Here is a 15,364-nt window from a genome sequence, read left to right as displayed (position 1 = left end):
AGAAAGTTGCCAAACAACATTCTTTTTTCAGTTATGCAGATCCCCCCCGCCAAAAAAAAAAAAAAAAAAAGAAAAAAAAAAGAAAGGAATCTATTCTTACAGTCTGGGTCCTTGGCAACAACTTTTTCTGAGATGTCTGATGGCTCACTAGCTCCAACAGCATTGACAGCTCTGACTCTCAGCACATATTCCTTGTCTGGAACAACACCTTCCTCCACTTTACATTTTAGATCTTTTATTGGGCGAGAATTGATTCGCATCCATTTTTCTGTTCCTGCTTCGCACATCTCAACATTATACCCAATAATAGGGCTTCCACCATTCTTCTCAGGTGGTTTCCATGCAATGCAAATGTGCTTTCGACCTGCATCTGTGACATGTAAATCCTGAGGAGGTGAAGGAGGACCTGCAGGAATGGAAAAGAGTTGTGTCATTTTTCTCCAGAATATCTGTTCTACACAGTATACTGCTTCTGTAATCCATACACTGTATATTATACTGCTACTTACTTGTTGGATCTTCAATATGAATGAGGTCGGTTGGTTCACTGGGATGACCACAGCCAGCTTCATTTTCTGCACGAACCTGGAACTGTACATCTGTACCTTCAATGACATCAGTCACTCTGAAATTGCAGTCTGGACCAGCTGTCTTTCCAGCTTTTACCCAGCGAGTGGCGAGTTTTTCTTTCTTTTCAATAACGTATCTGAATAAATTGGGGAAAATACTGTCAGGCACTTGAAACATGAACACTTCAGACTTCTTGCTCAATAGAATAGATAAATAGGGATGAGAATAGTTTGGCCAATGGAAAAGTAGAGAGTCATGGGTGACAGATTCAATGAACTTCACACATCAGCCACGTAGTCCTGGTAGGTCTTGGATGTAATGGGGCTGACATTACTGATAGAGCCAATTCTGAAAGCCAGTTCCTGAACTTCTGCTATGTTCTTAGGTTTTAGAGAGCTGCAGAAGAAAAAGAACCTCAAAGCTATGCTTGTATCTTTGCTAGTTTGGATCTCAGTGGTTAGTCCACTGAAAGTATTTTTAGGTATTATCTGTGAGTTACTCAGCTGTTAAAATTCTGCCTATGGTAGACTGTGGGAAAGTAAGGTGAATTAAGTGACTTATGTTGCTGCAGGGAGATCTCTGTAGTTGTTTGTTTAAGATACGTTTACTGTGATTGGGAAGGAAAGGAAGAGTGAAAATACAAAGAGGAAAAATCTAACTGGCATTCAAGGTGAATTTCAGAGGACTGGTACTTTAGAAACCAAAGAAAAGGACAAGTTAGAAGCAACCCAAAGGAGTAAACCAGTTTGCTTGAAAAGTGTAATAAAAAGAATGAACAGAAAAGTGATGAGCCTTCACTTTAAGTCATACCATTTGAATGAGAAACTAAGGCAGAAGGAAAATGTAACAATATTAAGTGGTAGATGGGCCTAACTGGCTACAGCTCTGGAGGAACTGGAGACTGGATACCTTATTTTTTTTCTGTTTTATATGCAGTTCAATTTAATCTCATTTTATTAGATGATGTTTGAGGATGTTGACATACATTCATTATTCATGCACATTGGGTTATTTATATTTGCATAATTTCCACATTTTAAAATCAAACCTTTAATTACGTTGATCGTATGGCTTCTCTTTTACATTCATTCATCTCTTTTTCATATAAAATGTGTTCATTTAAAATTTAAACATTTTGACAAAAATGTCATCACTCATAAAAGATCTTAATCTACAGGAAACACTAAGAAAACTTAAAATTACTTTACCTTTGAATTGGTCTGCCACCATCATTCTTAGGTGGTTCCCATTTCAAATCAACATGACCTTTTGTGACTTCAACTATTGTAAGAGCATATGGAGGTCCAGGGGTTGCTAAAGAAAAAAAATACACAAATTAGAAGAATAGGAATCCATTACATGTGAACTGTTTCTATTGATCACTCAGTAAGCAAATCTGAAACTTACTGAAAGTATCTTTAGCAAGCACTGAATCCTCAATTTCACAATAGTCACTCTGTCCAATGGCATTTTCAGCAGCCACACGGAAGACATACAATGAGCCCTCAGTCAGTGGGCTCACTGTGTACTTGGTATCTTTCACTGTCGTATCAACTGTCTGCCAGCCTTTCCGCCTTACATCTCTCTTTTCAACAATGTAGTTGGTAATTGGGGAACCCCCATCTTTCTCTGGTACTGTCCATTTAAGATCTGCTGTGTTTTTAGTAATATTAATAACCTCAAGCCACCGAGGTGGTGAAGGAGGATCTGTAAAATAGAAAAAGAAGGTAAAACAGATTAGTGTATTTCACACCAAAAATTGCGGAAGACAGGGAACACACCAAAACTACTAAAACTTTGTATTTTCTTAGCTGAAGCAGGACAGATTTTAATATTTCATAAGCCTTCCAAGAGTTCACTACAGAGACACGCAGACATGGGGCTTTTATAAAGACAGAAACTGTGTATTTGCAGTAGCAGCACATTCTGAAACAATACTTACAGAGCCTCTCCTTGCACAGCACAGGGTCACTGGGTTCACTGGGCTCACTCTCACCAGCCTTGTTCACAGCTCTTACACGGAATGAATATTCTTGCTTCTCCATAAGCCCTTTGAGGAAGTGTTCTGTTGTGGGAACTCCTTCTGCCACCCTCACCCACTCGTCTGTTCCGGTCTTTAATAGTTCAATGACATAAGATTCGATCTTTGCTCCTCCATCATGTTCTGGCTTTGTCCAGTTCAGGAATAATGATGTCTTGCCAACATCTTTCACAGTTGGCTTTCCAGGAGGCCATGGTGGATCTAGACAGGAGTCCAATATTAATTACATAACTGAAAACAAATAATTTTTTTGTTGTTGTTAAACTAAAACATTAAAAATGTGTTTATTATACCAATTGGGTCTTTCACTAAGATTGGCTCTGTTTCCTTGCTTGGTTTTCCAGGTCCTGCAAGATTCTCTGCCAAGACACGGAACTTGTATTTCTTCTTATTTGTAAGACCTTTAACTCTGGAAAGAAAAATTAAGTTTGATTAAACCACACCTACATGTTAACTGGTACCTAAAACATTATCCTCTCTTTGTACTACAGTTTACTTGGAAAATCTGAAAATACTTAAATTACTGCTAATGATGTTTTATGAAATGGTGAACATCCAAAATAGGTGTATTGTCAACAGTAAAATGGTGCACCACGACACAGAAACCAGTGTTTTGAAAGTCATATTGCATTTATGTATGTTCCACAGTTGTTAGTAAATATGAGTATCAGGAGAAAAAAGCCACCAGGCTTTTGCCAAATTGAGATGGCTATGTCTGCTGTTTTAGAAGGTGTTATGAATAATCAAATAGCACAGAAATTAATAAGCATAACATTTTAAAAAAAAAGAATGATTCAGTCTTCTGTAAAGATGTTGCTCTTTAAAACTAATTGTCAAAAAAAAGTGTGCCACCAGATGTTAGGTGGATCTGAACTTGTGGAAACAAGGAAAAAATAGTAAACACAATGTAAAATGTGTTTAAAAGGCTACCAATACATTTTTATGTCTCTGTGACCCATTTCAGATTGAACTGACTATAGCCTTACTTGAATGTTGTATCTTTCACTGGCATTTTATTGCATTTTATCCATTTATCCTGCTCAGGATCATATCTTTCAACCCAGTAGCCAGTTATGGGGCTGCCACCATCTTCATCTGGTTCATTCCATGTTAAGGTGACTGAGTCTTTGGTGACCTCTATAGGCTTGAGACCGGTTGGAGGGCCTGGTGGATCTGTATAAATAAATTGAAACAAAAACAAGAAAAAAAACACAGAACCATCATACATATGTTTTTCCCCCCTCTTAAAATATTGTAAGAATTTAACATTAATTTAATCAACTAACCAAATGAATATTTTGCAATGATGGGGTTACACTGTGCTGGCTCCCCAACACCATACATGTTCTCAGCACTGACTCGGAACACATATTCTTTATGAGGAGTTAAATTGGTAGCTCTGAATTTTGTATCCTTAATAGTTGATGACAACTTGTGCCATATTTCACTGTCTGTAGCTCTTTTCTCAAGGACATAGTTGGTAATTTTAGAACCCCCATCATCTCGTGGAGGATTCCATGTCAGAAGGCAGGATTCATTTGTGATTTCTGATACATCAAATGCAGCTGGTGGACCAGGTTTATCTGTAGAGCACAAGATGTGAATGTTAACCTTCTGCTTGCATAACTCAGTACATTACTAATAATTTTTATAAACAACATAAAATACATGTATACCAAGAACATTAACTTCAACAACAGCAGTAGCACGTCCACTGGAATTTACAGCTTCAATAATATAGGTTCCACTATCACTCCTCTTGCTGTCTGTAATAGTGACTGTAGAATGATTAGGTTTGGTTTCAATGGTGATTCTGTCATCAGGTCTCAAAATTTTTTCAGCCTTGGTCCAAGTAATCTGGGGCTCAGGCTTTCCAGTTACTTTAGCTGGCAGTTCAATTTTAGTTCCAGCTTTCACAGTAAGTCCAGCAAGAAGCTTCACATCTAAGAAAATTTCTGGAGCCTCTGATTTAGGAGAGAATAAAAACATTGTTGTAGAAACAGTATTTCAAAGACTGGTAAAAATAAAGCAGATCTTTTAAGTCAGTGATTGAAGTAATTACCTTTTGCATCAATGGCCTGAATATCATCTGTTGGCTTACTTGGCTTGCTAGCTCCTATTCTGTTCAAAGCCTTAACCCGATATGCATACCACTCTCCTTCCTTGAGTTTCGTTACTTCCATTCTGTTTGTTAAGAAAACAAAATCAAGGTATTTAAAGCATTGAGGATGGCACAGTTAGTTGAAAGGATATAACTTCTGATCTTAATTTGCTTACTTTGTTTCAACAACTGGCTCCCCACATATCTCCCACTTGTCTGTGCCACGTTGGGATTTTTCTACCAGATATCCCTTAATGCGGGCTCCACCATCATATTTGGGAGGCTCCCATGTTAGGAAGATTCCTTTTGATGTTGGATTTCTCCATTTAACATTCTCTGGTGGATCAGGCACCGCTATTACGAAATTAAAAACAAACGGGTTGTTAGAAGCCAGTCTAAGGAAGACATCTTTTTACATCTTACTTTGAAGAAAATCAGCAAGATTTCAGAAACAGAAAATCAGCAACAATGTGAAACGATTGACTCACTTGCTGGTGCTGACATATTTACAGGTTCATCAATATATGCAGGTTCTCCTGGGCCACATTTATTGCATGCAGAAACTCTAAATAAATATTCTTTTCCTTGGATGAGGTCAGGTACAGTGAACTCTTGGTCAACAACATGATCCATAACCTAAAAAGAAGGAAAGCTCCAATGTGTTTCTAAAATTTATTTCCAAAGTGCTATTAACAAAATAAGACACAAAATGCAGTAGCACATGTGGAAGCAATATAGCAAATCGAAATGAGAAAGCAAAACTGAAATGAGAAAAAATGAACTTACTTTGCTCCATGTTTTCCGGCTTACATCACGTTTTTCAATTATATAGCCAGTAACTGGACTTCCACCATCATCTTCTGGCGGTTCCCATGACAGCTGTACTGTGTTCTTGATTATGTCTAAAACTTTAAGTTCTCTTGGTGCACTTGGACGAGCTAGAAATCATCGAAATTGTATTAATTATTTTGTAATCAGAATTTGACAGATCATCTCCATGAATCTATCTGCTAGGAGACTTACACTTCTTAGCCATTCTACCTTAAACAGCAAAGCTGGATATTGAAAACCAGAAAAGAGATTTTTGGAGGATGGATTCCTAATTTTTAGTTATATTTTAATAGACATGGTTTACTGAAGGTTCTGTGATTTCACTTTATTAACCTAATCTGATTTTACCAAGACAAATATGGAATGATATTGCTAGAATATATACATGTCCACTTACCAATAACATTAACATCAATTTCTCCTGAAACAGATGACACAGGATTTTCTAATGTTAAGGAATAAATTCCCTTGTCTGGACGTTCACTTGGAGTAATTACGAGTTCTGCAAAGGAGGCAGTGGTCTTCATTGTTACACGATCACCCTCTTCTAAGACTTGGTCACCAAAAGACCATGTGGCGGTTGGCACAGGGTAGCCAGTGATAGGAACACGGATCTTGATTGGCTCTGGAACAATAACTTCCAGCCCATCTTTAAATGCACTTAGATCCATTGTAGGTCCAACTGGAAAAAGTAGAAAATGAATTCAATTAAATACTTTCAAATGTTCTGAATATGGCTTATGATAGCTGTGTGGAGAGGCTGATTCTGACTATATCTCAACCTGCAGGTCGGAGCTGTCTAGGACTAGCTGTCACTTATCACTGACTAACTCTTTTGGTTAAATGCTTTTTAGAAATATGTGAATGATAAGGCAGCTTAGCCTATCAAGTAGGAGATCTAATTTACCCTTTTTTTTGTTGTGTTTTGGGGGTTTTTTTTGTTTGTATTGTATTGTTTCGATTGTTGGGGTTTTTTTGTGGGTTTTTTTTTGTCTTCTCTGCCTCCCATAAAGCTAGATCAGGAGACAAAAGGTCATGCCTTGGTCTTCAGGCAACCTAATAGCTCTCTGCTTAATAGTACAGCTAATTATCTGCAGAATTCATAATGGAGGAGGAACAGCTCAGAAACGCAAAGGTCTAAGGTTCATGTCATCAGTTGTCATCACAGTAATCTGGTAAAAAATATACATATTATCCACAAGATGGACTTTAATTGTATGTCTTATTTAATTAATTCTCTTTAATAAGTAGCATATAGCTTACCAAAAGTATCATCTGCAATTAATGGCCCAATAGCCTCTGCTGGGTCAGACACACCGGCTGCGTTTTCTGCTGAGACTCTGTAGTAATAACTGGATCCTGGTTTCAATCCAGTTACCTAAAAAGCACAAATGATAATCTCTTAAATTGTATTAAAGATGATCTATGCATTTTGAGTACTTTGCTGATGAATGGAGTATCTTACCTTAAAAGTAAGAGCTGGTACTAGTTTTGGGTTACAGCGAATCCACTTGTCTGTTCCTTCTTCTTGCCTTTCAACAATATAGCCTAAGATTGGACTTCCTCCATCGTCAAGAGGAGGTTCCCATGTGAGCTGCACTGATGACTTAGTTTGATCTGAATGACCAAGGTTAATAGGAGGACTTGGTCTCTCTGAAAATAATTTGAGAGATACATTTTTGCAACTAATAAAGGAGTATGGTTCTGCATATCAGCCATCTATACCTTAAAGTACTCTTTTTAAAGCCTTTGCATAGCTTTTTCTAAGCCAGTTTTTTAAACTGAAGTTGGATCCTAATTTCAAAGCAAAAATATTTGGAGTTCTTACTGAACCAAATGGTAGCAAAGTACTCCTGATACGTTTGAAGGACAAAAGTAGGAAAAATCTAAATGTACATAGTATTTCCAGCACATGTTTCTTAATGGAACTTTCCTGCACACATAATATATAAACGGCCCAAATGTCCCTGTCTCACATAAGGCAATCACAATCAGTGTGCATGCATACTTACTGATAGGGTCCATAATTTTTACTGCACGTGTAGCAGGACTTGGTTTGCCAACTCCAACCATGTTTTGAGCTCTTACTCTGAAGAAATATTCTTCATTTTCCACAACATCAGTCAGGACAGCTGACAGTTCATCAGCTCCAGTGGTCATAGCTGGCTCCCATTTGATGGAACCTCTGTTACGTAGTTCAATAACATAGCCAGTAACTGGAGATCCTCCATCATACTCAGGTGGTTCCCAGGTAAGTGTAGCTCCAAACCTGTTCACATCGGTAACTTCAACATTTTGAGGAGGACCAGGAACATCTGCATTTTATTTTACAGAGAAAAAGGAAAAAAAAATTGTGGGTTTTAGCTATTGTTAGTTTGTACTGGTTTTCTTACACTGTCATCAAACACTGAGTTTTTCATAACTTCTACTCACCAAATTTGCTCTTAGCTTCCACAGGGGTCTCTGTTTCCACTGGCTCACCAGTACCAACTCTGTTCCTTGCACTAACACGGAAGAGGTACTCAACTCCTCCCTTCTGAAGTCCAGTAACAGTGTATTCACAATTTTCAGCACGATCAGTGACCATAACCCAGGTCTTACGCTTGATATCACGTCTTTCAATGACATAGCCTATTATTTTACTTCCACCATCACTTTCTGGTTCTTGCCAGGCAAGGCCAACTTCACCATCATAAGTTTCAGTGACTTCCAAGTTTCTAACTGGACCTGGAACATCTATCAAAAATATGACAATATTTTAGGGCATTGAATCTTTTTTTTTTTTTTCCCCTGCTTTGGCTTAAATAAGCGTAAGCAAGATTTTAATAATAGGAGTACTTACCAATGACCTCTACATTGATGAATGCTTCTGCCTGGCCATGTTTGTTTCGAAGTATAACCTTGTACCTTCCTTTATCTGATTTCTTTGCTTTATAAATTTTAAAGGTAGTGCAGTCAGTTGTTGTATCAACAGTGGCTGTGGGCAGACTTTCCTCCCCTTTCAACCATTCGGCTTCTGCTCTTGGGTAGGCATCATATGGAACAGTCATAGTTAAAGGCTTCCCAACATCAACCACAAGGTTTTGATCACCAGTCTTGATTCTAGGTGCAGCTAAGGAAGATCAATGTGACAAGTAAGTACTTACATTTTTTAAAAAATTAGATATATTTGCGTCATCAGCAAAAAGCTAACATAGAAAAGTAAACTGAGCTGTTATGTGAATTCTAAGCAAATCCTTCATATACTTATTAGATTGCTCTAGAAAAAGAAGCTCAGGCTGGTTGGTGTATACTGTGTCCTATAAAATCAGGGAAGAGGGAGTTGCTTTTTTAGCATTAACTTAATGTATTTTATTGGTCTGACCCTGTAGAATAGAAAAATCAGGAATTACATGTCTTATATGATTGAAATGAGTAGGCCAAATAATTCTCATGTTTTAGATCTGCATTGACTGAACAAAAAGATTCTGTCTTTACACTCAACTCATGCTTTTGGTATAGACACTGAGAAGTGACCTATGTTTTCATCAGCAGTTGAATCAACATAGTATAATAAAAAATGTTTGTTGTAATACAGTTTAACAGACTTGCAATTGTCTCGGCCTGATTGTGTATTCATTTTAATCCAACTCTTTTGAAGAATAAAAATCAATTTAGTTAAATAGTTAATTCACTAGTCTAAGATTTTATAAAAGAAACACAAAGCAAGCAACTTACCAGCTAATTCAAGCTTAGCTCTAGCTTCCTTATCTTTGGCAATAAATCTGTATTCCCCTTGGTCACGGGGCTTTATCTCGCACACCTGCAGCCTGTGGACCTTTCCTTCACTCATCATCTGATGTTTGTCACCTTGAATGATAATCATGTTGTTTCTCAGCCACTTGACCTCCACACCATCTTTGTTCAACTCAGCCATGAAGATGACATCTGCACCAGGAGCTTCATAAATATCTTGTGGTGGTCGGATGATCTCAACAGGGATTTCTGAAGTAAATGTTGATTCGTTTGGTGTTATTTGTATATTGTTTCTATTATTACTAAGTAATGAAGAAATAAATCCTATTCAATTTTACACATACCTTCAACAAAAAGTCTTGCTCTAGATTTCCTGTCATCCACGCCACAGGAATATTCACACTCATCATCTAGTCTACAGTCTTTTATGATTAATCTGTGCAGATTTCCATCCTTTTCAAACTGGTATCTTTATGGGGGAGAAAAGTAAGCAGTATTTTAGTTTCCAGACAAAGCAAGAAAGTAAAGCAAACACAGTTAATAAATTAACAATCATAATAACATGTACATACTTTTTGCCTTCTTTTATTTCTCTTCCATTTCTGTACCATCTTACACTGGCTTTCTCTTTGGAAAGCTGGCATGTAAAGACAGCATCATCAAATTCAGTGACGGTCTGGTCGCGGAGGTGCTCAATGAAGTCTGCTGGTGCTTCTGTGATGAGAAGCTCTGCAACAGATTTGTCTTGTCCAGCAGTAACAGTATATTCACCTTCATCTATAAACCCACAGTCTTTAATGATGAGTGAGTGCTTGTATTTATCAATTTTGTACAAAACTCTCTTGTTGAATGTGATCTCTTCACCATTCTTTGTCCATTTGAGGGTTGCATTAAGGCGATTGACTTTGCACCAGAATGTGACAGTTTTCTTTTCCATGGTCTCAATGTCTTCAAGGGGCTCAACAATTCTGAGATCCTCCTCTGTTAAGACAAAAACCCCAAACTGATTAATTTACATCCTCAAGATCCTGATGCGAAATTGAATGTAAGATGATGAAATAATTTTAATACATTGCTAGTTATTTACCTAATACTGTTAAGGCAGCAGAACTTTTGACGTGTTCACCTCTCTGGTTTGACAGTGAGATGGTATAGGTGGCTTGATCTTTCAACTGTGCATCTCTGATTCTGAGAGTGTAAACTAAATCCTTCTGGACAATAATGTATTTTGCACTATCAAATATTGCCTCATCATTTTTATACCACTTCTCTTTAGCACCTTCTTTATTGACTTCACAGTTGAAGATAATTTCTTGACCCTCATTAACTTCTTGGTCCTTAAGAGGAGTTATAATCCTGAGTTTTTCTGAAATTGAGAAAACAGAAGAAATAGAACATCATGTAGTGTAAGGAATGCAACAAAATATGCACCTGCACATTGATAAAATAAAGCTTACCGATCACTGTTAAGCGTGCTGTAGCTTTAGCTTCACCAACCATGACAGTATACTTTCCTGCATCCCCTAGAACAGAGTCTTGAACCACAAGTGTTCTCTTTTTGCCATCTGAAATGATGTTGTACTTATCACTAGGCTCCAGGACCGTGTCACCCCTCAGCCACTGTACTGTAATTGCCTCTTTGGATACTGAACAGACAAATTCAGCTTTGTCTCCTTCAAGAACCTCAAGATTTTGTGGTCTGGTGAGAAATTCTGCTGCAAGTTCTGAAAGAAAACATTTTTGTAGATATATATGACTTTATTTTAAGTTTTACTTCCGAAGATAATCAACCAAGTTGTGTTCTTCCTGATTTTTTTGTCTTTAAATATTTTTTCCAGAACACAAGGCCAGTAAAGTAACTCTCTTACCATGCACAGTAAGTTTTCCTGTTGTACTAGAGCTTGGGAGCTTGCAAGTATATTTGTCAGCATCTTCAGGATGAGCGTTACGTATGACAAGAATTCTCTTTCGGCCATCAGAAATGTGTTCAAATCTACCACCGTCAGGTACCTCCTTATCTCCTTTAAACCAACTGACTTCAGCATTAGGCTTTGAGACTTCACAGATCAATTTTACAGTGTCATTTTCATTTACTTCAAGATCAGGAAGATTTTTTGTGAAAACAGCCTCTTCCTCTGCAACAAGAATTTCAAAAGATAGTTACAGTTGTTCATCAAAAAAACAATTTTTCTTGTTCATAGATTACATTCTGAAACACTGTGCTTACCTATCACTGTAAGTAGGCCTGAAGTTCGAGCTGTTTTTGCTTCACAGGCATATTCAGCTTCATCATCAAAGACGCATTTACTGACAACGAGAATGTGTTCTGCACCTTTGGAAATTATGTCATACTTTTTGCCTTTTCTAATTTCAATGCCGTCCTTAAACCACTTCACCTGTTTTAGAACAAATAAACTTCATTATTAATATTAATATACTCATCATAATTTCAGTTGCGTGTTCTTTTGTAACAACACAATTAAGTTGTCAGTTTTTTATAAAAAGCTCTAGTTCAATGAGTTACACAGGTTAAAAAGTATTATTACTGACCTTGATACCTGGACGAGAAATTTCACATTCAAACCGAGCAGATTCTTTTTCTTTAACTTCAAGGTCAGTTAGGGGTTTCAGGAACTCAACACGAATAGCTAAAAGAGAAAAGAAAATTTATAGTAGAGGAAAGTCTCCAGTAGAGAAGAATAAATTGTTGGCATTGATACTATTGCCAGTCATAGACACTAGTACATAACATTTATAGCATTCAGACATTTTGCAGAAAATGGTAAGTGACTCACGTTCCACATTGAGAAAACATGATGTCTTAAAATCCTTAGCATCACAGGTATATGTTTTTGCATCATCCAGTGTGCAGCCATGGATAATGAGTTTTCTGATCCTGCCATCAGAAATGATATCATACTTCTTTGTTTTGTGGATTTCTTCTCCATTTTTGAACCATTTAACTTTAGCATTTTCCCTGGAAACTTCACATTCTAGTATTGCAGTGGCCTCCTCTTCAACAGTCTGGTCCTCAAGTGGTTTAGTAAATTCAACTGGGGGTTCTAAAAGAAATAGATAGAATTTTTGATAGAAAAGATCTAAATTGTAGCCAGCCTTCTGCTAGTACAGAACTGTCCCATTGCGTTTACTTGTTTTCCTTGACTGAGTAATAAAAAAGGCTCTTAGGCATCTCTGCTGAAGAGGTTGTTTTATTTTTTTTTTAATGCCCAGACATGTTCAATTAATTCAGCTAATTTCCTCATTTTCCTCCTACTTTAAGATTAGACTGAACAATATCCTTGTTCAGTGGGGTTTTTACTTGCAGATCATCACAAAGCTTTGCAAATCAATTTCTTTAGCTGAACTATATCCACATGATCTCACTGACTCTGAAGTTATACTGAACTTAAGGAATTACTTTTTGATTTCTCCCTGAATTATTGAATTAGTTAAAGTGTGTGCAGTTTTCTTGACTTAGCCATACACAGCTTGCAAGCAGTGCATGCAGGTATACAGTCAGTGTTATGTTGCTTGACTGATGGTGTAATTGTGCTCTCACAGAATTCTGGATACTAAAAAGAGCAGAAAAAGCCATTGGGAGCCATAAAGGCCAGTACTGGTGGGTCATCTTGAGGGCAATTGAATGTTCAAGTCTGCAATAAAGCCCTGGAAATCCCAATGAACTGATTTGTTTCCCACATCTCACACATTTCCAGTATTTCCTCCTTTCATCAGCTCTTCTGTGAAGCATAAAGATTTTAAGTAGCTTTTTTAATCGGGAAGGTTATCTACCAGTCCAATATTGTACGTATGATCCCACTAATTTCATATATGGTTTATATTCCAGCATGAATCGCAAATGGACCATTAACACTGACTATGGTATAATTAAAATAACTGACTTACCTTTCACAAAAAGATTTGCTTGAGTTCTGAAATCTTTTGCTGTCAGTGATACTTCTCCTGCATCTGTTAACTTGACGTCTCGAAGAGTAAGTGTGTGAACTCTGCCTTCAGCACGTGTCACAACCTTATAAAGTACATAAAAAATCCAACTTTTTAAAGTATCTACAATAAATATTTAAGAAATATTTAATGAAATAGCATTGCTATTTATGGTTATCTGTGGAGTTTTGTTGTTTAATTGTATATAAAATTTTGATAACTTTCTTTTGAGTATACTAGATATAGCTCAAGACACAAATGCTTTGATGATTTTGAGAATTATTTCTGTGTTGTACTTTTGCTTACATAAAATTGTAATTTTAAATTTCCCCATGTTCTAAAGGTATTTATGACCTTGTAATTCCTTGCAAGTTTTTCTGTCTGAGGTTTCCTATTATTTTCATTTGCATTATTTCCCTTAGGCCTAGTACATAAAAAAGAAGTCTTAAACCCAGTGATATCAATTTATATTTTATATTTCTTAATGTGTTTATTTAAAGCTTTTTATGAATTTCCCCTACCATTAACTTTAAATATTAAACTGACTGCATTCCAGGCTGCTCAGATCTCAGTTAAGAGCCAGCACTTGATGAAGGGTTAAAAATAGCGAGTGAGAAGTGCCTGACAAGCAAATCTGCCCAGAAAGTTATCTGGAGAGCCAGAACAAATGCCTGAAATGGAATTTGAATCCTCTTAATCCCCTTATATGCAGAATTGGACTGCAACTCAGCATTCAGAGGGGAAAAAAAAAGCATTTCCTGATAGCACACCTCAAAACCCTCTCACTGTAATTACAATTAACCTGAGCAAAAAATAATTCAGAACCCCTGTGGCTGAGTCTCCAACAGAACCAGGCACAAACTCCCGGTGTAATGATTTTGGAAACTTAGTTTTTCTTAGTACAATAAACACTTGCAGTATTCCAGAATACAGGAATTTCTGGGGGGAAAAACAATATATTTGATTTAATGAGGATTTGCTACGTGGCACAGCAGCACTACCACATTACTGTGCTTTAGTAATTCTCTTGGCAGAGTGTAAATGAGAAATAAAGAAGGAAAACGGGAGTTGAAGAGAGGAAGGAAGAAGAAACATGAGTCAAAATAAAGTTTAATTTCTTTACCTTATCACTGGGCTCCAGTTTTTTTCCTTGCAGGAACCACTCGACTGGGATTCCCTCATAAGATAGTTCACAATCAAAGGTTGCTGATTCCCCAGCTGTCACTGTTACATCTTTCAGAGGTCTCAGCAAGCCAATTACTCGAGCTTGGTAAGAAGAAGACATCATTTTCAGATTAGTCACTTCTACCCAAGAGAGAGCTGCTGTCTTTATGCACTAATCTCCATGGTGGCTTCCTTCAAGAGAGACAGACATCGCAATGCTGCTCTTTACATTCCCTAAATAGAAGAGGCCACCCTGGGTTTTTAGGGGGAGGGCTGGTCACCTAAAATTTCCTATTTGCATAGTGTGTTTCTTTAAATTGAACAAGGTCAGCAGGAAAGTTGTCGTACATCTGTCTCCCTGCCAAGCCTTGCATGCCTCTTGCTAGATAAGGCATGTGTTTTCCAAAATAGCGAGGGCTAGGATTGGAGTGGGAAACAAGTGGTCTTCAACCGTGTGGTCTGTCCCTGTCTATCAAGCTCTTAACCCTATCCCCAGATGTCACTGTGATCCCATCCTCTCAGGTTAACATGATACTTTAATGCAGAAAAGCCTTTGCTTGTAATACTTTGATTTCATAACAACATATGATGCCAAGAACATGAAACAGCTTTCAAGGCCATCTCCTTATTTTTGCTTCTCTTATATGAATAAACTCTATACAAGATCAAAAAAAAATATAGGACATTCTTTAACTAAAAAGTTAAAATGGCTTGACTAATTAATTCTTGAGTTGCTCTTCTGGAAAGAATTGCTGTGGGTTCAATACAGTATAGAGATTTCTTCACCCGTTCAGAAGAGGCAATGAGTAATTAATTAATTTCAGTTTGAAAGACACTTACGTTTCACTCGAAGGTGGGCACCGGATTTGGCATTTGCTGCCTGGAAATCTACTCCACCAGCTTGATCTAAGCGTACATTGTACAGTGTAAGGAAGTGCTTTTTGCCTTCCTCCTTGATTTCACATTCCTGTAAAAGG

At 37.2% G+C, this 15,364-nt stretch overlaps 1 protein-coding gene across 1 annotated transcript in view; it reads right to left on the bottom strand.

Moving 5' to 3' along the window:
• Positions 1-15,364, bottom strand: part of TTN (titin) — a 238,711-nt gene that overhangs the window by 76,271 nt on the left and 147,076 nt on the right. Inside the window, exons 136-166 of the mRNA XM_055719331.1 lie at positions 15,228-15,354; positions 14,347-14,489; positions 13,185-13,308; positions 12,074-12,340; positions 11,829-11,926; positions 11,506-11,674; positions 11,147-11,413; positions 10,736-11,002; positions 10,366-10,644; positions 9,851-10,259; positions 9,623-9,747; positions 9,261-9,527; positions 8,386-8,655; positions 7,977-8,279; positions 7,556-7,858; positions 7,009-7,196; positions 6,807-6,921; positions 5,941-6,225; positions 5,499-5,650; positions 5,201-5,348; positions 4,889-5,066; positions 4,674-4,795; positions 4,288-4,575; positions 3,898-4,194; positions 3,598-3,784; positions 2,905-3,020; positions 2,513-2,812; positions 1,978-2,277; positions 1,779-1,884; positions 510-706; positions 101-406 (exon numbers count right to left, since the gene is read on the bottom strand). Of these exons, the coding sequence (XP_055575306.1) occupies positions 101-406; positions 510-706; positions 1,779-1,884; positions 1,978-2,277; positions 2,513-2,812; positions 2,905-3,020; positions 3,598-3,784; positions 3,898-4,194; positions 4,288-4,575; positions 4,674-4,795; positions 4,889-5,066; positions 5,201-5,348; positions 5,499-5,650; positions 5,941-6,225; positions 6,807-6,921; positions 7,009-7,196; positions 7,556-7,858; positions 7,977-8,279; positions 8,386-8,655; positions 9,261-9,527; positions 9,623-9,747; positions 9,851-10,259; positions 10,366-10,644; positions 10,736-11,002; positions 11,147-11,413; positions 11,506-11,674; positions 11,829-11,926; positions 12,074-12,340; positions 13,185-13,308; positions 14,347-14,489; positions 15,228-15,354 (6,703 nt within the window). The remainder of the gene's footprint in view (positions 1-100; positions 407-509; positions 707-1,778; positions 1,885-1,977; positions 2,278-2,512; positions 2,813-2,904; positions 3,021-3,597; positions 3,785-3,897; positions 4,195-4,287; positions 4,576-4,673; positions 4,796-4,888; positions 5,067-5,200; positions 5,349-5,498; positions 5,651-5,940; positions 6,226-6,806; positions 6,922-7,008; positions 7,197-7,555; positions 7,859-7,976; positions 8,280-8,385; positions 8,656-9,260; positions 9,528-9,622; positions 9,748-9,850; positions 10,260-10,365; positions 10,645-10,735; positions 11,003-11,146; positions 11,414-11,505; positions 11,675-11,828; positions 11,927-12,073; positions 12,341-13,184; positions 13,309-14,346; positions 14,490-15,227; positions 15,355-15,364) is intronic.

Source organism: Falco cherrug, chromosome 8, assembly GCF_023634085.1.
Source record: "Falco cherrug isolate bFalChe1 chromosome 8, bFalChe1.pri, whole genome shotgun sequence".
Taxonomy (NCBI): domain Eukaryota; kingdom Metazoa; phylum Chordata; class Aves; order Falconiformes; family Falconidae; genus Falco; species Falco cherrug.
This window is presented reverse-complemented; position numbering and strand designations above follow the sequence as displayed.